The sequence below is a fragment of the Rhincodon typus genome, chromosome 15 (genome assembly GCF_021869965.1).
Source record: "Rhincodon typus isolate 14 chromosome 15, sRhiTyp1.1, whole genome shotgun sequence".
Classification (NCBI taxonomy): domain Eukaryota; kingdom Metazoa; phylum Chordata; class Chondrichthyes; order Orectolobiformes; family Rhincodontidae; genus Rhincodon; species Rhincodon typus.
Window position 1 is genome coordinate 4,309,944 of NC_063346.1, and position 22,731 is coordinate 4,332,674.

General features: G+C 44.3%; 1 protein-coding gene across 1 annotated transcript in view; it reads right to left on the reverse strand.

Annotated features, from left to right (window-relative positions):
* Positions 1-1,048: 1,048 nt before the first annotated feature.
* Positions 1,049-22,731, reverse strand: part of bean1 (brain expressed, associated with NEDD4, 1) — a 75,355-nt gene continuing 53,672 nt past the window's right edge. The window contains exons 6-7 of the mRNA XM_048605951.1: positions 20,858-20,999; positions 1,049-2,716 (exon numbers count right to left, since the gene is read on the reverse strand). Coding sequence (XP_048461908.1) covers positions 2,365-2,716; positions 20,858-20,999 — 494 coding nt within the window. The 3' untranslated portion in view covers positions 1,049-2,364. The remainder of the gene's footprint in view (positions 2,717-20,857; positions 21,000-22,731) is intronic.

Below are 22,731 nucleotides of genomic sequence, written 5' to 3' on the forward strand. Positions count from 1 at the left end.
CCTTCTTGAACTGCTGTAGCTCACCTGGTTGACCCACAATGCCATTAGGGATGGAATTCCAAGATTCTGACCCAGCGATAGTGAAAGAACAGCAATATATTTCCAAGTCAGGTTGGTGAGTGCCTTGGAGGGGAACTTTCAGTGGGTGGTGTTCCCATATGTCTGCTGTCCTTGTCCTTCTAGATGGAAGTAGTTGTGGGTTTGGAAGGTGCTGGATCTTTGGTGAATATCTGAAGTGCATCTTGTAGATAGTACAACCTGCTGTTACTGAGCGTCGGTGCTGGAAGGAGTGGATGCTTGTGGATGTGGTGCTAATTAAGCGGCTGCTTTGTCCTGGATGGTGTCGAGCTTCTTAAGTGTTGTTGGGGCTGCACCCATCCAGGCAAGTGGGGAGTATTCCACCACACTCCTGACTGGTGCCTTGTAGATGGTGGACAGGCTTTGGGGAGTCAGGAGGTGAGTTACACGCTGAAGTACTGCTAGCATTTGACCTACTCCTATAGCCACTGTGTTAAAGTGGCTGTTTCAGTTCAGCTTCTGGTAATTCAGTGGTAATCCTCAGGATGTTGAATTTTAACTTGCTAAGGAGACTCGTGGGATTCTCTCTCCTGCACTTCTTGTTGCCAGTTGGCCTTAGAATAGATCCCTGTTCTGTACTGAGTCAATGGCTTTCAGGAGGATAGTTGCCCTACAATTGACCTCAGTGCCATTAGAGTCTGGTGGGGGGAGGCGGATGGTGAGAGCTGACAATTGCTAGCCAATGAATTTCTCTTCGCTCAATTGAACAGGCAATGATAATACTGTGGTGGCTCAGGTGCGAGGCCTACTGTCGTGGAACAACCTATCAACCTTTTTGCACAGAATGGCTCAGGAGAGCAGCCAAATGCATAAAGTAACTTCCAGGAAGCTGTCGACTCTGGCAGTGTATTTCATGTCTCGAGGATTTGAGGAAGAAGGAGGGACAAGAACTAAAGAAATAAAAACTGCCCACAGAGGTTTGTTTTTTCAGGTTAACATGCATTTTATGGAACACAAACACGCACTTTGTGCACAAATTGTATTTTATTCTGTTTTATGTACAGCACATATTACAAGGCATGGTACAAACAGTGGATTTGATTAATTCTGCACCAGGGACTTCACAAGGAGGAATTAGGAGGAGCTGTCACAGAAACATCAATGTGACAAGGGAGTGTATACAACTGACCTTTCAGTGAAAGACTTGCATTTCTTTGGCGCCTTTCATAACCTCAGGATGTCCCGAATCGCAGCTCAGCCACTGAGGTATTTTCTTGAGGGGCGATCATTGTTGGAGTGTAGACAAAACGGCAGCCAATCTGTGCACAGCAAGATCCCACAAACAGCAATGTGGTAAATGACCAGATTGTCCTTTCTCTTTGGAGATTTTAAATTTGGTGGTGGTGGTGGTGGGCGGGGGGGTAATGTTGCCCTTCGCTTTGTCAGATAATGCTCCGGGATCTTTCCTGTCCAGCTGAGATGGGATCTCGGTTTAACAACCCAACTAGATGGCAGTACCTCTGAGCGTGCAGCACTCTCACACTGCACTGGGAGTCTCAGCCTGGATGTTGTGCTCAAGTTTATTGCGTAGGACTTGAACCCACAAATTGCTAGCTCACAGAGGAGTGCTATCAACAAACGGACACAGCTGACGCTCTCGTAGATAAGTTTCGCTCGGTATGTTGCAACATTCAAGCAGCACCTCATTTTGGCCTGGTTTATGTTATCTTGTGTTAGAGGTTTCAAAAGACATTCTCCTCCTTCTTTGTGGGATATGGGCACTTGTGGCCAGGCCAGCATTCGATGCCTGTCTCTAATTACCCTCAAACTGAGTGGTTCTCACAGCCCTTTCAGAGCATAGTCAATCACATTGCTGTGGGACTGAAGTCATGTGCAGGCCAGGCCGAGTAAGAACAGCAGATTTCCTTCCCCAAAATGACATCCGTGATCCAAATGGGCTTCTACCAAAAAATTGATGGCAGCCATCAATATCACAGATTAGGTTTCTGTTCCAGGATTTTCTGGTCATTGAATTTGAATTCCTGTAGCCGCCAAGGTGGGATTTGAAGCTGTGTCTCAGGAGCACTAGCCAGGCCTCCACTGAATACCACAGCTCCGCCATCTTCCCTGTTGCTTCCACTTGCTGTGCCTGCCTGTCTGGGGTGAAAGCGACATTCGTTGCCAGTTCCCTGAGCTTTCCTCCCTCTCCATTGCACTGGGGTGGCTGGTAGTTGGGGGTTGGGGGAAGGGAGGGGGTCGCTGTGGGGAATTGGGGCTTGGGGGTGGGCAGGACATGCATGGCGCCTTCCTTCCTTCACCCGCTCCCTCCAGCGCAAGGACTGGATTTTACACGATGGTGCGGGAGATGGGTCTGCATTCCTCAGGCGTGTCCTTTAGCTCCCCCGGTGGGCTTAGCGGGAGGGCCACTTCCTGCCTGTTAAAGACCACCTGCTCGTAGGGAGGGGCCTGGTCCAGGGGCACGGAGCTCGAAGAGATCGACATAACCATCTGCTGGGATTCGGAGGGGAGGCTTGGGACATGAGGGGGATCCCCCGGTCCCTGGGATCTGGCCTCATCCTCAGGGGGCTCCCTGTGAGTGGAGTCATTCCTCTGGCGTGGGTCAGTCAGGGAGTATGGTGGAGGGTCTTCCTCTGGGAGGTAGAGATCAGGAGCACGGTGACCCACACAGTCCTCGTAGCTGGTGAAAAGAAGGAAAAGGAAGAGCCCAAGACTTGAGAACAAGGCCAAGATATAGAAATACAAAGATATTTCCAGATGACTAATTGTCCAAACTCAAATTAATATCCAACCCAACTTCCACCCTCTGTGCTTTTGAACCAGTTAATAACGCCACTATTAGTTTTCAAACTGACACAAAGTCCTGTTCACCATTGACCCCCCCCCCACCCACCCCCTCTCAGTGATCCCCAAAGGCTCCTGGTCCCACTTTTATCCATGTTTGTAATTCCCTCCACTGTCTCACCCATTGCATGCTGTTGAACAATGCACCCATGGAGTAACATTGGGCCATTAGGCTAGGTTAAAAGGCTCCATATAAATGCACAATGGTGGAGTTGATAGCTCAATAAGTCCTGTTTGAGGCACACTGACCATCATCAGGTAGACAAACAGAGCAGCCAGACTCTCACACAGCAAAACAGGAAAAGGCCATTCAACCACTCCAACCATTGATTCTGATCATTGGATAATGATGTCTAAGGTCCATCCAAATCTCCTCCTGCCGTCTGATCATGCAGCATGGAAACAGACCCTTCGGTCCAACTCATCCATGCTGACTAGATATCCTAAACTGATCTAGTCCCATTTGCCAGCATTTGGCCCATATCCCTCTAAACCCTTCCTATTCATATACCCATCCAGACGCCTTTTAAATGTTGTAATTGTACCAGCCTCCACCACTTCCTCTGATAGCTCATTCCATACACGTACCACCCTCTGTGTAAAAATGTTGCCCCTCAGGTCCCCTTTAAATCTTTGCCCACTCATCTTAAATGTATGTCCTTTAGTTTTGGACTCCTCTACCCTGGGAAAAATACCCTATCCATGCCCCTCATGATTTTATAAACTCAATAACGTCACTGTGTGTATGTGAATCAGAATGCACCTCAGGCCCACTGTCTATCCTCTGGCCACGTCTGTCTCTTTGTTACTCACAATCCCTTTGTTTCCTGTAATTCCCACTGGAATTCCTACACTGTCCCGCCAAACATTCATCAGAGCTGGTACAGCACAGGGTTACATACACTGTAGAAGTGCCTTTACTCTTTTAAAATGAAGGTAAACTGAAAGTTAAGTTTCCTCTACACTGTCCCCATCAAACACTCACCAGGCCAGGGACAGCATATGTTAGATACAGAGTAAAGCTGACTCTACACTGACCTCATCAAACACTCCCAGAACATGGACAGTCTGGGGCAACATTCAGAGTAAAGCTCCCTCAACACTGTCCCCATCAAACACTCCCAGGACAGGGACAGCACAGGGTTAGATACAGAGTAAAGCTACCTCTACACTGTCCCCATCAAATACTCCCAGGACAGGGACAGCATGGGGCTACATTCAGAATAAAGTCTCCTCTCCACTGTTTCCATCTAATAGTCCCAGGACAGGGACAGCACGGGGTTAGATACAGAATAGAGCTACCTCTACTCTTTTAAACTGGAAGTAAAGCCACCTTGACAGTATTTCCATCAACCATTCCCATGGCAAGTACAGCAAGGGGTTATATATAGAGTAAAACTTTGGGTGTTGATGTTCAGTGTAAACACTAGGATGCTGATATTTTAATGATAGAGAGTGATTAACTCCTGGTTTATAACCTGTTATTAAGCAGTGAATCATGAGACACACAGATTTCCATGAAGATTAATTGGATCTTGCAGCATTATGAATTATGTGACTGAAATTCAATTAAAATCTCAACCAGAAATCAGAGGCCAGGATCCTCTTACCCCTCATTGCTCAGATAAGTGTGCTCTCACTCGGAACCTGTTCACTTGGTCCACTCTCTGTGATCGTCAGTTTCTGTGCAAAGGACAATGAGGCTAAGGTGAACTGTCTTCTCTGTTGTTAATTCGCATTTTACTCCAAGTCCTGTCCTATTTTAAAGAACATTCCTCAACAGAACGTGGCCGCTGCCAGGAAGCTGAGAATGGTGGGGGGAGATAAATCCCTTGCCTGACTCCACCCTCGGGCGACTGTCTGTATGGAGTTTGCACATTCTCCCCGTGTCTGAGTGGGTTTCCTCCCACAGTCCAAAGATGTGCAGGTTAGGGTGGATTGGCCATGGGAAATGCAGGGTTATGGTGGGGTGGGTCTGGGTGGAATGCTCTTTGGAGAGTCTGTGTGGTCACGTTAGGCCAAATGGCTTGCTTCCACACTGCAGGGGTTCTTTGATTCCATGCATTGCCCTGTTAACATGTTTCCATTCGGTCTATATGTGATGGATACACAATAGCCCTGTGCTCACCTATCTAGGGAATATCTGTTTAGGATGATGGTTTTTTTTGGTATGTAGAAGTGCATGTCAGTTATTTCAATAAAAAAACTTTTATTGCTAATTTATCTGTATTGTACCAATTTAAATTCTGTGGTCTGGCAGATTAATGCTTTCCTTGCATATTGTAGCTTAAAGTTTAACGGAGGGCTTGTACTTATTGAGGATACCGATGAATTATTCTCATGTTGCTTCTATGGGAGTTCAAATGGCCCATATGTCAAAACAAATACAGAAGATACAGAACAAATACCTTGAGAACACATCACCTCATAAATGGGTTAGTGAGAAATACAAAGGAGCCCCTGGAAACCAAAACGTAGACCCTGAAAACCAAATAGTAGCCCGCAAGAAAATCTCAAGAAACCCCTTGGAAAAAAACTTCACCACCTAGTTGGCCTCTCCTAGCTCACTCAAGTGTCCCACTTTAATTACTCACATCAGGTCGATGCTCAGAGGAAGCACGGGAAGGAAGAATTGCATTCATGTAGCACCTATCGCAATTTCCTAAAGTCTTTTCAACATTTGAAGAACTCTTGAAGTGAAATTATGGTTGTAATGTATAAAATGCAGGAATCAATTACTGCAGTGTGTAACTCACCTCCTGACTCCCTAAAGCCTGTCCACTATCTACAAGGCACAAGTCAGGAGTGTGATGGAATACTCCCCACTTGCCTGGAGGGGTGCAGCTCCAACAACACTTGAGAAGCTTGACACCATCCAGGATAAAGCCACCCGCTTGATTAGCACCACATCCACAAACATCCACTCTCTCCACCACCGACACTCAGTAGCAGCAGTGTGTACTATCTACAAGATGCACTGCAGAAATTCACCAAAGATCCTCAGACAGCACCTTCCAAACCCATGACCACTTCCATCTAGAAGGACAAGGGTGGAAGATACATGGGAACACCACCCCCTGCAAGATCCCCTCCAAGCCACTCACCGTCCTGACTTGGAAATATATCACCGTTCCTTCTGTGTCACTGGGTCAAAATCCAGGAATTCCCTCCCTAAGGGCATCGTGGCTGGACTGCAACGGTTCAAGGAGGGAGTTCACCACCTTCTCAAGGACAACTAGAGATGCGTAATAAATACTGGCCCAGCCAGCGATACATTCATCCTGTAGTGTTGGTTGTGAGATTGTTTGGGATAATAAACACTGCCATATTAATGGCAGGTCTTTCTCCATTTAAATTAATATCACACACAATAAAAGACTATCTGGTCGCTCTCACTTTGCTGTTTATGGGAGTTGTCGAGTTTCTGACATTGTAACAATGACTACACTCAAAGACGTCCTTCATGGGCTGCGAAGCACTTTGAAACATCAACAATTCATGAAAGGTGCTTTCAGAATGTTAACAATCTTCCTTCCTGTCAAAGTAGTGAAGCCATTAGGAACAGACCTTTCCCTCTGGCTGAGGAATAGAAAGCAAAATGGCCATTGAAGCTTTCAGGATTGCTTAAGTGCAGCCATGAATAATTTAAAGGCAGTGTGACTCAGTGAGAATTGTACCTATTAGGGTGATTGATGGGACTGCTTGCTTGGCAGGCTACCTGGAATAAAAGGGCAAAGGGCTGTACTGAGAAACACACAGAAACCTTAATGTACACAAACATGCCCAGAGTTAAAGGCCTCTGTCCAAGAAAGTCCACATTTTGCTTGTCAGTCATTTAATAAACTCCCTGGCTCCATCTCCAGCGTTTCCTTTTACTTAATCTGATTATTAGAAAGTAAATTGCATTGCATGTTGGTAATGCAGCAAGCAGGGAAGACTGAAATAGATTATAAAATGATGGAGAGCGTCCAAGGGGCTCCATTTGTTCTCATTGGAAATGATGATTAATGGCTAGAAATGAGATACTTTGAGTGCGCTCAACAGTGCACTGTCTGCTCTTTTGTCTTTCAGGGCAATATGAGGTTTCATTATATGGACATCTTTTTTGGGAGTGGGGTGTATTTTTCTCACTGAAGTCCAAAGCAAAAGCTCAGCATAGTGGGGCTGAGAGATTTCAGGTAGAGATGTAGAAACAAGTGACTGATTTATTATTGCACAATGACTGATAAATTACTGTCTCTCATCAGCTACCCCTTTACAGAACAACAGCCGACTCCCCATTGACTGGTTTATTGAAGGGGGCAAACCATTTCTTTAGCTGTTTTGAAGTCTAATGCATTAAATCAGGACTCACTGTTATAAAGACCCCTCACTGACACCTATGTATCCTAGCCCATTTCTGCCACTGCCTCAGCTCATCCCCTGCTGAAACTCTCAGCTGGGGGATTACGGCCGAGTCTGCAGGGAGCAGTTGGAGGGAGGAGCAGCAGCACAGTGTGAGTATAAAACTAACTGAGCTCGGGGATCATGGCCTAGTCTGTAGGGTGCAGTTGGAGGGAGGAGCAGCAGCACAGAGTGAGTATAAAACTAACTGAGCTCAGGGCACATTGTAGCTGTGAAAAAAGCTGGATTGATGTCATAGGGAAGCTGTGACCTGATCTGCTGGTAGGAAATCTGCAATAAATTCGAAAAAATCACAGCAAAGAAGTATTAACAAATTAATTAACTCAATAATAAAATATTTGTAATTAATAAAGTAATTAACGAAGTAGAAATGGCTGGACAGGTGATGTGTTGTAGCAATATGGTGTGGGAGCTGGGTGATCCCATTGCGAAGTGCAGTGACCACATCTGCAGCAAGTGTTGGTTGCTCGAGGAACTTCGGCTCAGAGTTGATGAACTGGAATTGGAGCTTCAAACACTGCGGCACATCCGGGAGGGGGAGAAGTACCTGGACGCTGTGTTTCAGGAGGCAGTCACACCTGGTAGATTAAATACTTCACTTTCAGTCAGTGATCAGGGACAGCAGGGTGTGATTGTAAGCGAGGCAGGTAGGAGGATCCTGCATTCAGGAACAGAGGAGCCTCAGCTCTTGAGATTGTCTAAGAAGAATGAGATACTTGCTCCCTGTGACGATGAGAAAAGGGGATACAGGGAGGATGAGTCAGCTGCCCACTGCACTTTGTACAGGAGGCCATTCAAGAGGGGGGAGCAAACAGACAAGTGGTAGTTGTAGGGGACTCAATAATTAGGGGGATTGATAGCATCCTTTGTAAACAGGATCGAGAATCCCACATGCTGTATTGCCTGCGCAGTGCCAGGGTAAGGGATATCTCTGACTAGCCTGAAAGGATATTGGAGTGGGAGGGCGAGGATCCAGTTGTTGTGGTCCACGTTGGGACAAACAATGTAGGCAAGGCTCGGAAGGAGGGACCTGTTTGGGGATTATCAAGCACTAGGAATGAAATTAAGGAACAGGACCTCAAGGTCATAATGTTCAGATTATGACCCTAGCTATGTGCAAATTGGTTTAGGGATAAGAAAATTATGGAAGTAAACACATGGCTAAAGGAGTGGTGTGGGAAAGAGGGGTTCCATTTCATGGGGCATTGGCATCAGATTGGAACAGGAGTGATCTGTACTGTTGGGACACCTGAACTGATCTGGAGCCAGTGTTCTAGCGAAAAGGATAAATAGGGTGGTTACTAGGTCTTTAAACTAGTGAATTGGGGGGAAGGGAAGGGGAAAATGACAGGAAGTATAATGATAAGTAAAAAAGAAAGCAGCAGGTTAGTATGTGCAGGAGGTTTAACTCCATCGAAGACTATGAAAGAAGTTAAAAGGAAGGAAAACTCAGGAGATATTATTAATGGACATATTAGAATTCAAAAAGAAGATATAAGAACTAGCATAAAGGCACTTTACCTAAATGTTCGTAGCATTCGAAACAAGGTAGATGAGTTAACGGCACAAATTATCATAAATGGGTATGATTTAAGATAACAAGGTGTAGAGCTGGATGAACACAGCAGGCCAAGCAGCATCAGAGGAGCAGGAAAGCGATACAGAGACATGGTTGCAGGATGGTCATGACTGGGAACTAAATATCCAGGGGGTAACTGACTATTTGGAAGCACAGGCAGGAAGGTAAGGGCAGGAGGTGTAGATGTGATATTTGAGGATGACATCAGGATGATAGTGAGAGATACATGATATGAAAGGAGTGGAAATTAGAAATTCTAAGAAGAAAACATCATCGATAGGTGTAGTCTACAGGCCACCAAATAATAACATCACATTGGACAGGTAATAAACAAAGAAATAACTAATGTCTGTAAAAATGGTACGGCAATGATCATGGGGGAGTGGGGATTTTAATTTACATGTCAATTGGTCAAACTAGGTTGGTCAAAGCAGCCTTGAGGAGGAGTACATTGAATGTATTCGTAATACTTTTCTTGCGCAGCATATAATGGAACCGACGAAGGAGTAAGCTATCCTGGATCTGGACCTGTGTAATGAGACAGGAATAATTAATGATCTCATAGTTAGGGATCCTCTTCGAAGGAACGATCACAGTATGATTGAATTTAGAATACAGATGGAAAGTGAGAAGGTAAAATCCAATACCAGGGTCCTGTGCTTAAACAAAGGAGACTACAATAGGATGAGGGAGGAATTGGCTAAAGTAGACTGGAAGCAAAGACTTTATACCAGAACCATAGAAGAGCAGTGGAAGACTTTCAAAGCAATTTTTCAAAGTGCTCAGCGAAAGTATATACCAGTGAAAAGGAAGGACTGTAGAAAAAGGGGTAATCAGCCATGGATGTCTAAGGAAATAAGAGAGGCTATCAAATTGAAAGATGAGGCATACAAAGTGGCAAAGACCAGTGGGAAGCTAGAAGATCGAGAAAAAGGTCAACAGAAAGCCACAAAAAAAGCCATAAAGACAAGTAAGACAGATTATGAGAGTAAACTAACTTAGAATACAAAGACAGATAGCAAACGTTTCTACAAATATAGAAAACTAAAAAGAGTGGCTAAGGTAAACATTGGTCCTTTAGAGGACGAGAAGGGGAATTTAATAATGGGAAATGAGAAAATAGCTGAGGCATTGAACAGGTATTTTGTGTCAGTCTTCACAGTGGAGGACATGAATAACATGCTAGTGTTGATGACAAGGAAACTAAGGTAGGTGAGGACCTAGAAACGATCATTATCATGAAAGAGGTAGTGTTGAGCAAACTAATGGAGCTAAAGGTAAATAAGTCTCTTGGCCCTGATGGAATGCATCCCAGGGTACTAAAACTGATGGCAGTAGAAATAGCAAATATGCTCGTGGTAATTTTCCAAAATTCGCTGGACTCTGAGGCAGTTCCAGCAGATTGGAAAATAACAAATGTGATGTTTAAAAAAAGGAAGTAGACAAAAGATGGAGAAATTATAGGCCGGTTAGCTTAACGTTTGTAGTGGAGAAAACGCTTGAATCTATCATTAAGGAAGAAACGGCAAGACATCTAGATAGAAATTGTCCTACTGGGCAGATGCAGCATGGGTTCATGAACAGCAGGTCATGTTTAACTAATTTACTAGAATTCTATGAAGACATTATGAGCACGGTGGACAACGGGGACCCTGTTCTGTATCTAGTTTTCCAAAAGGCATTTGACAAGGTGCCGAACAAAAGGCTGTTGCATAAGATAAAGGTGCACAGTGTTACTGGGTAATGTATTAGCATGGATCGAGGATCAGTTAACTAACAGAAAGCAAAGAGTGGGGATAAATGAATATTTTTCTGGTTGGTGAACCGTGACTAATGGTGTGCCTCAAAGATCAGTGTGGGACCGCAATTGTTTATAATTTACAAAGATGATTTGGAGTTGGGGACCACATGTAGTGTGTCAAAGTTTGCAGATGACACTAAGATGAGTGGTAGAGCAAAGTGTGCAGAGGACTCTGAATGTTTCCAGAGGGATATAGATAGTTTAAGTGAGTGGGCAAAGGTCTGGCAGATGGAGTACAATTTTGATAAATGTGAAGTCATCCATTTTGTTAGAAATAACAGTAAAAGGGACTATTATTTGAACGGTAAAAAAATTGCAGCCTGCTGCTGTGCAGAGGGACCTGGGTGTCCTTGTGCATAAATTGCAGAAGGTTGGTTTGCAGGTACAACAGGTAATTAAGAAGGCAAATGGAATTTTGCCCTTCATTGCCAGAGGGATGGAATTTAAAAGCAGGGAGGTTATTTTTCAGCTGTATAGGGAGCTGGTGAGGCCACACCTGGAGTACTGCGTGCAGTTTTGGTCTCCTTACTTGAGAAAGGATGTACTGGCACTGGAGAGGTCGCAGAGGAGATTCACTAGGTTGTTTCTGGAACTGAGAGGCTTGGCTTATGAGGAGACACTGAGTGGACTGGGATTGTATTCATTGGAATTTAGAAGGATGAGGAGGGATCTTATAGAAACATATAAAATTAGGAAGGGAATAGATAAGATAGAAGCAGGGAGGTTGTTTCCACTGGCGGGTGAAACCAGAACTGGGGGGCATAGCCTCAAAATAAGGGGGAACAGATTTAGGACTGAGTTGAGGAGGAATTTCTTCACCTAAAGGGTTGTGAATCTGTGGAATTCCCTGCCCAGTGAAGTAGAGGCTTCCACATTGAATGTTTTTAAAGCTAAGAGAGAATTTTTTGAACAGTAAAGGAATTAAGGGTTATGGTGAGAGGGTGGGTAAGTGGAGCTGAGTCCATGAAAAGATCAGCCATGATCTTGCTGAATGGTGGAGCAGACTCAAAGGGCCAGATGGCCTACTCCTGCTCCTGGTTCTTATGTTCTTATGTCTTATTTAACATAAGGGACAGCACATGGCTCAGTGGTTAGCACTGCTACCTCACAGCACCAGAGACCTGGGTTCAATTCCACCTTCAGTGACTGTTTGTGTGGAGTTTGCACATTCTCCCTGTGTCTGCACGGGTTTCTGCCATGTGCTCCAATTTCCTTCCATGGTGCAAAAATGTGCAGATTAGGTGGATTGGCCATGCCACATTGCCCATGATGTGCAGGCTAGCTGGGTTAGCCATGGCAAATACAGGGATAGGGTGGGTCTTAGCAGGATGCACTTCAGAGGGTCAGGTGTAAACTCAAAGGGCTGAGTGGCCTGCTCCCACACTGTCAGCATTCTATGATGCTAATACTTGATGATTCTGATTCAATCCTGGTTGGTGTGCCACATTTTACCCCCTGTAAACTTGAACTCGTTCAAAACTCTGCTATTATCCAAGGGACGGTCAAGTTTTGCTCCTTCCCTAGTAAGAACATTTACATCTTGATAAGGAAAGTTTTCATGAACACATTTAACAAATCCTTCACTGTACAAATCTTTAACACTATGGTAGTCCCAGTCAATGCTTGGAAAATTAAAATCCCCTAGTATTTTAAAAATTATTCGCTTCTTGTTTTCTCATTGTGGCTTAATTCACAGTCTAATCCATGGTGCAAGAATAAGGGCAGATTTAAATTACTATGTCACAAGATTATTATAATCTCTCAGTACAGCTGAGGAATCTGGAAAACTACAGCCTACTCCAGGCTTCAGAACCTATCACTGGGGCAAACGTTTTTCAGAAATATCAAAAGTGCAGGAAGTATGAAGAATTTTTTTTCAAGAGTTAGAATAACATCACATTTGTCCAAAAGCTGTAGTGTCAAGCAGGAGAATTCTCTACTTTGTCAGATCTTATTGCAATGACTAGTAAGATCTCTCTGTTGCCATGGTGACCACACCAAAAGAAAAGCTACGTTAATGCTCCTTCATAAATTACAAGTGGAAAATTGGGAATGACGGATTCAGGAAATGAGATGTGGGGGAGGGGTGTGAAGTAATTTACAAGGATATTCTATACACTATTGAATGATAATGCTAGTTGGTGATATCGTAGCCGCCCTGAGATCCAGGTTCCTTTAGACAGTAGAAAAGAACATACTGTGTTTTTTACGAACTGCATTTAATACATTAGGCTTTGCCCTTCAATTATTCGGAATTACATTGGCACGGAAGCCTAGTTTAAAGAGGCGATAAGCTTCACAGAGTATCCCTTGCTGTGGACCCAGTGACAGGACTATTATCTCCACGGCTGCAAGTTATGGGTTCAAATTCTAACACAGAGACTTGGACACAAACACTTCCAGTGCAGGAGTGAGGGAGTGCTGCACTGTTGTAGATTATTTTTTTGTTTCACATCAAGATCCTGATCTGCCCTCTCAGGTCAATGTAGAAAACCTCATCGTCATTATTTCAAACGGATCAATTGAACTCTGTGTGCCCTAGTCAATCTTTGTGTTTTAAATTATATTAATGAAGACTGACCATTGACCCTTTATTGCCTTGCTGTCTGTGGGAGCTTGCTGTGTGTTATTGTGGTTGTTGGGTTTCTGACAGTGACTGCATTCCCAGAAATACTTAATTGGCTGGAAAATGTTTTATAGTGAGAAGCCTTGGAAAATGCAATCAAATAACCTGAAGTAAACAAAGTCATTTTTGCATTAATTGTACAGAGTGATGGCTTGTACTTCCCTCTATTTTTAAACTGACGATGGAAGTGATTAAGAGTTAATTGTCTCAGTGGAATTTGTACTAAGACTCAGTGATGTTGTTTGAAGTCACTAATGTCTTGTGTTTGGGTTCAAGTGCTAAAATCAGTCCTCCTTTTCTAATTATTTTTAATCAGCCTGCACTGACATGTAATGACACACCACTGGGGCAGGTGGGACTTGAACATGAGCCTCCTAGCTCAGGGTTAGGGACACTACCACTGCACCAGAAGGCTCTCCAGCCATCCTTCTACAATATTGAAATTGACCAGGCAGCAGGGTTAAACCAAATGAGGGCTGGCAGCCACCAAGGGGCACTGTGACAGAAAATCAAAACTCCAAAGGAAACTTTTAAATTTAAATTCAAACAGGTACATGGATGGGGTAGGTATGGAGGGATATGGACCAAATGCAGGCAAATGGAACCAGTTTAAACATGTGAAAACTGGGAGGGATGGGCAAGCTGGGTCGAAGGGCCTGTTTCCATACAGTAAGCCTCTGTGACTCTGTGTTGAGGGGTGATGATACTCCAGCCCCTCTAGTGCCCATCATTTGCAGAATAAATCCTCTCTTCTACTCTTTCAAAACAAACAAAAGTTGGCTTTAACAGCCCTGATGGGACAATGTAACAAATGTGCAAATTAGCAGCTAATGGACAACAAAACAGAAACTCATTAAACCAAAATAACATTGTCCGTGGTGATGATACAATCCAGCCCCAGTGGTGCCCACCAACTGCAGAAGAAATCCTCCTTCCTCTTCTGAGTCTTAGGGGTGACCTAATTATCAGCGGTAGGTGACAAATTGCTTCAATGGGGTTTAATCAGGTGAAGCACTTGTCCTACACAAGATCAAGGTTATTGCATGATATTAACAAGTACTGGTTAGATTCACTTGATTGGCATGGTTACAAAGACGATCAGGAGCTGGAGAAGGCATCCCTTTCACCACTGGGGCCTTGTGTTAGACTCCACAGTTATCGACAAGAACAAGACTGTCTGACGCCATCAGATCGGGCAGTCCCCAACCCTTAACTCTTTAAGTAACAAGCAAATCCTCAATCAATGGCTGACCCCACAAAATGACTTCCTTTATTCATTAACAGGATGAGGGTGTCACTGACTGGGCCAGCATTTATTGGCCATCCCTAATTGCCCAGAGGGCAGTTCAGAGTCAACCACATTGCTGTGGGTCTGGAGTCACATGTAGGCCTGACCAGGTAAGGATGGCAGTTTCCTTCCCTAAAGGACATTAATGAGCCAGATGGGTTTTTCCAACAATCAACAATGGATTCATGGTCATCATTAGATTCTTAATTCCAGATATTTATTGAATTCAAATTCCACCATCTGCCGTGGCAGGATTTGAACCCAGGTCCCCAGGGACATTATCTGAGTCTCTGGATTAACAGTCTAGCGATAATACCACTAGACCATCACCTCCCCTGCACCCCTTGTATTGCAGTGCAGTTGTCACAACTGTTGCCTCATTGATTGAGCAAATTCCAACCCTTGTGGAAAAACTTGTCTTTCTTAGACACCTTTCCTGATTTCAGACCGTCCCAATGCATTTTCCAGCCAATTAAATCTGTGGCCTCTGGCACAGGAAATAACAGCCAATTTGCAAACTGTAAATTTCCACAAACAGCAAAGGGATAACAACCAGATAATCTGTTCTTTTCCTGTTTGTCGGCTGAGTGATAATTATTGACCAGAAGAGTCCAGAAGTTCTGTAATATGTATTTTCCAGTCATATCTCTGGAGTGGGAGGTGAACAATTTCCGACTCCGGGATGAGACCCATTGGGCCATTGAACTGGTATCTGCAATGGATAAGACAAAAAGAAAACAAACCTGCAAATTCCTAAATGATCAGTGACTAGTGCAAGACTAACAGGCAGTACTGCTTAGCTTGGTTGTTCAGATTGTTTTATCTTCGCTGTACAGAATACAAAATCACAAATTCTGTGAGCTCTCTGCAAAGTGACATTAGTAGGTCAAAACCATACTGCTGCCAGGAGCTGATGGCATCTTATTGCACTGCTGGATAAACACACACACAGACACACACACACACAGACAGACAGACACACACACACACACACACACAGACACACACAGACACACAGACAGACACACACACACACAGACAGACACACACACACACACACACAGACAGACACACACACACAGACACACACATGTGCGTGTGCACACACACAGACACACAAACTAGATATTCTAGTCTAGTTTTACATCTGTCTGTCTGAATGGATAAACTCTCTCCCACTTCAAACAGCTCAAGTACAGCTGTCGAATAATTCTAAAATTCGTTCCAAGAACACTACTTTTTTTGTTTTAATCCAAACACCAATTTTCCACTTCACATTTTTCTCCCCTGTGCCACCAGACCTATAGACACTGTTCCTTCTTTAAAATGCCACAGAAAATGCAGAAAATAATCAAGAAAGCTAATGCAAAGCTGGCCTTTATATCTGGACGACCGGAGTTGAAGGACACAGAAGTTATGCTGCAGTTATACAAAACCCTGGTTAGACCCCACTCGGAGCACTGTGGGCAGATCTGGGCACCACACCTTAGAAAGAATAGAATGGAAAGAGTTTACAAGAATGGTACCTGGACTTCAGGGGTTAAGCTATCAGGAGAGATTATATGAATTAAGACTGTTTTCTCTAGAATTTTGAAGGTTAAGGCGTGATCTGATTAAAGTCTTCAAGATGTAGATATTTTCTAATTAACTTCTTGAGGTTTATAAAATTATGAGGGGCATAGATAAGTTGAATAGACAAGGTCTTTTCCCCAGGGTGAGGGAGTCCAAAACTAGAGGGCATAGGTTTAAGGTGAGAGGAGATAGATTTAAAAGTGACCTGAGGGATGAATGTTTTACACAGAGGGTGGTTCATATGTGGAATGAACTACCAGAGGAAGTGATAGATGCAGGTATGATTACAATATTTAAAAGGCATTTGGTCAGGTATGTGAATAGGAAAGGTTTAGAGGGATATGGGCTAAGTGCAGACAAATGGGACTAGTTTAGTTTGGGAAACTTGGTCAGCATGGATGAGTTGGACTAAAGGGTCTGTTTCTGCGCTGTAAGACTCTATGGCTCTCTATTAACCTGGAAAGACAGGGTATATAAAGATAAACTATTTCCATTGGTTGGGGATTCTAGAACTAGGAGGTATAGTCTGAGCATTAGAGCCAGATCATTCAGGAGAGACGTTAGGAAGAACTTTGACACACAAAGGGTGGTAGAGGTTTGGAATTCTCCGCCACAAGTGGCAGTGGATGATGGATCATTTGTTAATTTTAAATCTGTGGGAGATAAATTTTTGTTTAGCAATGGTATTAAGGGATATGGGCCAAAGGCAGGTCTATGGAGTTAGGCCACAGGCCAGCTATAATCTCACTGAATGGAGGAACAAGTTTGATGGGCTGAATGGCCTAATCCTGTTCCTATGTTGTTATTATTCATGAGCAAACCTTCAACATCAATGTTACTTGTGGCACGTTTGTGGCAGCATTCCTTCTGAGCTAGATAGCTCTGCATACGAGATTCACTTGAGGACTGAAGCATAAACATATAAACTGACACTCCAGTGCAGTCCTGACAGAGTGCCGCACTGGCAGAGGTGCTTTGGATGAGCTAGCGAGGCCCAGCCTGCTCCCTCATGGCTTTGTAAATGGTCCCCAAGCACCAGTCTGAAGAAAAGCATGGGGTGCAGGCAGGTTCGATCGAGGTATTCAAGACTGTCAGTGGATGATTATTTGGAGAGAAATGGTTTGCAGGGATATGGGGAAAATGCAGGTGACTGGAGCTAGGTAATAGAACTGGTGCAGGCATAATAGGCTGAATGGCCTCTTTCTGTACTATACCAATTCTGCGATGTGTCCTGATCAATATGTACTCTTGATCAACAATATAAAAATCTGGTCATCAACAAAACTATTTGTGGGAGCTTGCTGTGCTCAAATGGCTATGTTTATGACAGCGCAACACTCTGATTACATTTCCCGAAATACGTTATTGACTGTAAATTGCTTTTCAATATCTAATGATGATGAAAAGTACTTTTGTTTATTCTTCTTTGGGATTTGACCATTTATTGTCTGGCTTGAACTGAGTAATTTGCTACGGCCAATTCAGACCATTGCTGAGACATTGCTGTGGGTCTGGAGTCACCTGCAGGCCAGAATGAAATGAAATTAGTGAAGTGGGAGGGAGGGTGTTGGGGGTGGATGTGGTTTCACGAAAGTCAATCAGAACCCCTGTCACCCTCACGAAACTAGATTTATCAACTGATTTTAAGTTCCATTAACTGCTGTGGAGGGATTGGAACCCTCGTCCTCAGCTACATTCCCTGTCATTGTTCCTGTCGCTGAGTAGACCTCTGAAGCCCATGCACACTAGCAGCTTCTGAAATTGGGAGTCAATGCATCAGCTCCCTCAAGATATATAAATACTTCTTAAAATGTAGACATATAGCCACAATCAATGGTCTGAGCTCTGCAGTGCTACCACATCCAATCATGAAACATAGAAACATAGAAGATAGGAGCAGGACGAAGCCACTCGGCCCTTTGAGCCTGCTCCACCATTCTTCACAATCATGGTTGATCATCCAACTCAACAGCCTCATCCTGCTTTCTCCCCATAACCTTTGATCCCATTTACCCCAAGTGCTATATCTAGTCGCCTGTTGAATACATTCAATATTTTGGCATCAACTACTTCCTGTGGTAATGAATTCCACAAGCTCACCACTCTTTGGGTGAAAAAATGTCTCTTCATCTCCGTCCAAATGCTCTACTCCAAACCCTCATACTGTGACCCCTGGTTCTGGACACACCCACCATTGGGAACATCCTCCCTGCATCTACCCTGTCCCGTCCTATTGGAATTTTATAAGTCTCTATGAGATCCCCGCCTCATTCGTCTGAACTCCAGCGAAAACAATCCCAACCTTGTCAATCTCTCCGCACATGTCAGACCCGCCATCCCCAGAATCAGCCTGGTAAACCTTCGCTGCACTCCCTTGAGAGCAAGAGCATCCTTCCTCAGAAAAGGAGAACAAAACTGCACACAATATTCTAGGTGTGGTCTCACCAAGGCCCTGCATAACTGCAACAACACATCCCTGCTCCTGTACGCGAAACCTCTCACAATGAAGGCCAACATACCATTCGCCTTCTTTACCGCCTGCTGTACCTGCATGCTTACCTTCAGCGACTGGTGCACAAGGACACCCAGGTCGCACTGCACACTCCCCTCTCCCAATTTACAGCCATGGTGGTGGACACTTAACTCACTGGAGGAGGAGTCTCCACAAATATCCCCATCCTCAATGATGGAAGAGCCCGGAACATCAGTGCAAAAGATAAGGCTGAAGCATTTGTAGCAATCTTCAGCCAGAAGTGCTGAGTGGATGATCCATCTTAGCCTCCTCCAGTGGTCCCCGGCATCACAGATACCAGTCTTCAGCAAATTTGGTTCACTCCACGTGATATCAAGAAATGGCTGGAGACACTGGAAATTGCAAAGGCTATGGGCCCTGATAACATTCCAGCAATAGTGCTGAAGACTCCAGAACTTGCCAGTCCCCTGACCAAGCTGTTCCAGTACAGTTATAACATTGACATCTACCCGGCAATATGGAAACTTTTTTTTTAACTCACTTGTGGGACATGGGCATCACTGCCTGGGCCAGCATTTATAGTCCATCCCTCATTGCCCTTGAGAAGGTGGGGGTGAGCTGCCTTCTTGAACTGCTGCAGCACCTGTTCTGTAGGTAGACCCACAGTGCCCTTGGGGGGAGGGGGGAGCGGGGAGCGGGGGTGTGTTCCACTACTCCATTGACTGCAATGATTCAAGAAGGCAGCTCTTCACCACCTTCTCTGGGGCAATATGGGATGGACAATAAATACTGGTCCAGGCAGCAATTCCTACATCGTGGGAACGAATATAAGGACAAGGCTCCTCAGGAAAAAAAGGACATTGAACCAAAGGTGGAGATTTTTGCCCAGGGGACTAAATGCTTGCTCAAGAGATAGGTTTTAAGAAGCTCCTTAAAACTGAGAGGGTGTGTGCTGCAGACATTTATCATAGAATCCCTACAGTGTGGAAACAAGCCCTTCTCCCGACAAGTCCACACTGCCCCTCAGAGCATCCCACCCAGACCCATCCCCCTAAACCCACCTAATCTACACATCCCTGAATACTACGGGCAATTTTAACATGGCCGATCCACCTAATCTGCACATCTTTGAACTGCGGGAGAAAACTGGAGCACCATGCCTGGCAGTTAACTATCATCCAGAATCACTAGGTACATTCTCCATAGCAAAGCCTCTACCAATCAGGGTCCACTAGCCAACCAATCACCACTCTCCTCTCATACAGGATAGATATTAATCTTCCCCTTGAGCTGGTATTCTTGCGAATTGTCCTGATAAGTGTGAGACAAAAAGCTTTGACAAAATTTTTCTGCAATGTTGAAGGTCTGTGCAATGAAATGACTATTTGAAAGACAGAATGAAAGAGGACTCTAGCTGTTAGATGTCAGTGGACTTTGGGATGGAGAAGGGGATATTGCAGGAAGGTCAGTGCTTGTGAAACATTGACTTCCTTTTGGTTATTTGCCTCTGTAAGTAAGATTGCAGAATCGTATAAACACAGATAAAGGCCATCCAGCCCATTATACATATGCTGGCTCTTTGAAAAAGCAATGCAATTTGGAGAGATGATGGCCTAGTTGTATTATTGCTGGACTATGAATCCAGAAACCCTGGTAATGTTCTGCAGGGCCTGTGTTTGAATCCCATGGTAGATGGTAGAATTTGAAGTCAATAAAAAGGTCTGGAATTAAGAGTATAATGATGACTCTTGTTGACTGTTGGGAAAACCCCATCTGGTTCACTAACGCCTTTCAGGGAAGGAAATCTACCCTTACTAGGTCTGGCCTTCATGGGATTCCAGACCCACAGCAACATGATTGATTCTTAACTGCCTTTGGGGCAATAAATACTAGTCTGGCCATTGATGGTCATAGGTTATGAATGAATAAAAGTTAAAGAACTTCTCTACCCTTTGCCAATAACGCAAAAGGTTTTCCTTTCAAGTACTTATCGCTTGTGGCTTGTTATTGGAAATGGTAGTCAACACTAAACAGCATTGACATTGAGCTCCCAGGAAATTTCTGCCTTTCAGTCAGTTGAAAGAAGGAGAGCTGCATAGCTTTGAAACAGGGATTGGAGGCAAAGACTTGGAAACTCAAACACATTAGCCCTTTGCTTAGTACGAGATGGCAGTTCATCTAGATCCACCTCCATTTCCCTCACTTTCTGTGCACCAGACTGGGAGGATACTCACTGTGGGGGCGAATCCTGATACATCACATTGATTTGGGACAGTGTCTCAATGTAGGAGTCGATATCGAAAGTCGGGGGATACTCTTCGACACAAGTTGATTGCAGTTCTCCAACAGATCCTCCAAATGAGAAACCATCTGGGGCTGTGGGGTAGAAACATGGAGACTGTTTATTACCATCTCAGTTCAGTAACATAGTGGTGATGGTACTGGACTAATAATTCACAGCAATAATTCAAAATACCACAGGGGAGGCAATGGTCCAGTGGTATTATCAGTACAGGTACTTTCCAGGTACTTTCCCTTGTTTGCCTGAGAGACTGGTTGACTGGTTCACATTTACAATGTCTTTGACTTATTGGTAAAAAGCCACAACCTAGAGCAGCTGAAGAAAGAAATAAACGGGCTTTCCTCAGGGATTTTACTGTAGAGAGAAAGACCACAGTTTCCTTTCTGAGGGCTCAATGGTTTCTCAACAAACATTCCCTCCCACAAGCTGTTCAGTTCCTGGACACCAATCACATTGCTGTTGACAGGCTGGAGGCCTTTGTCATTGACACCTGGTCACGACCCCACAGACCAGTCAGCGGCTTGTTCCTGGCCGAATCTCCCTTCGAACATGCCCCTCAGCTCCAGCTCACTGAGAGTAACCACCCTCCGCTACTGCTTGAACAAGTAGCTGCGTAAATAGCAACTACACTGAGTGTCTAGTAACTTACTTTTAAAAAGTACAGCGATCCTTTCTACATTCCTTGTTTTTTTAAACACCATCTTTTTCATTTTTCAGTTCATAATCAAAAATATAAAGAAGTAAAAAGATACGGCCTTTAACCACAGCATCTGGTGGATTTTTAACGTCCCCTTTCAAGCCCCTCAGCTTTATTTAAAATGGTGGCCTAATATCACTGACTGTGATTTTCCAAAATTCCCTAGATTCTATATGAAATGTGACACTGCTGTTCCAGAAAAGGAGAGAGAAAACAGAGAACTATACGGTCATGCTGATATCAGTATTGGGAAAATGCTAGAAGTCTTAAGTAAAAGTAAAGTTACCACAGTCCCAGAGGACTGTGGAGCTGCTGACTCATTGGAGAGAAGACTGGTGGTGGTGTAACCTGAGGATCACCATACTTCAGACAAGGGGAGAGGTTGAGAAGGAAAGTCCTTCATAGTAACCTCATTCAGTGAGGGAATCGAACCCACATGGTTGACATCACTCTGTGTTGCAAACTAGCTGTCCAACCAACTGAGCTAACCAACCCTAACAGTGCTCCTCCTGTGGAGATAGCAAGAACTGCTGATGCTGGAGTCTGAGATAACACAGTGTAGAGCTGGAGGAACACAGCAGGCCAGGCAGCATCCGAGGAGCAGGAAAGCTGATGTTTCGCGTCGGGACCCTTCTTCAGAAAAAATTTGAGATGTGGTCTCAATGCACTGTAAAAGTGAAGTGCAACATCTACCAGACATTTATGTTGAGTTCCAAAGGATAGCATCTTATTAGCCTTGCTATGCTTGCAAACTAACCTTTTGTGACTCATGCACTGGAACATCTTAGATCCGTCTGCACCTCAGAATTCTGCTGTCATTCTCCATTTAATTAACAGCTTTCCATTGTTCTTTGACCTCTGAATGTGAGGCTATCCTCTGATGTTATAGGGTGGGCCCCTCCTGCCTCCTGTAAGGCTGCACACAATTCAGAGCTGGCTTTGAGACAGCTGGACTGGCTGTTCACCGCTTTTGGAAAGGTCAGTCACTGTTCACAGGGCTGGGAGGATCAGGCCACAAGCTGCTGATATCAAAGAATGTCAGGTACTTATTCCAGGGAGCAAGAACTGCTCTTTCCTGGGCCAACACACCCACTTATAGCCATCACATC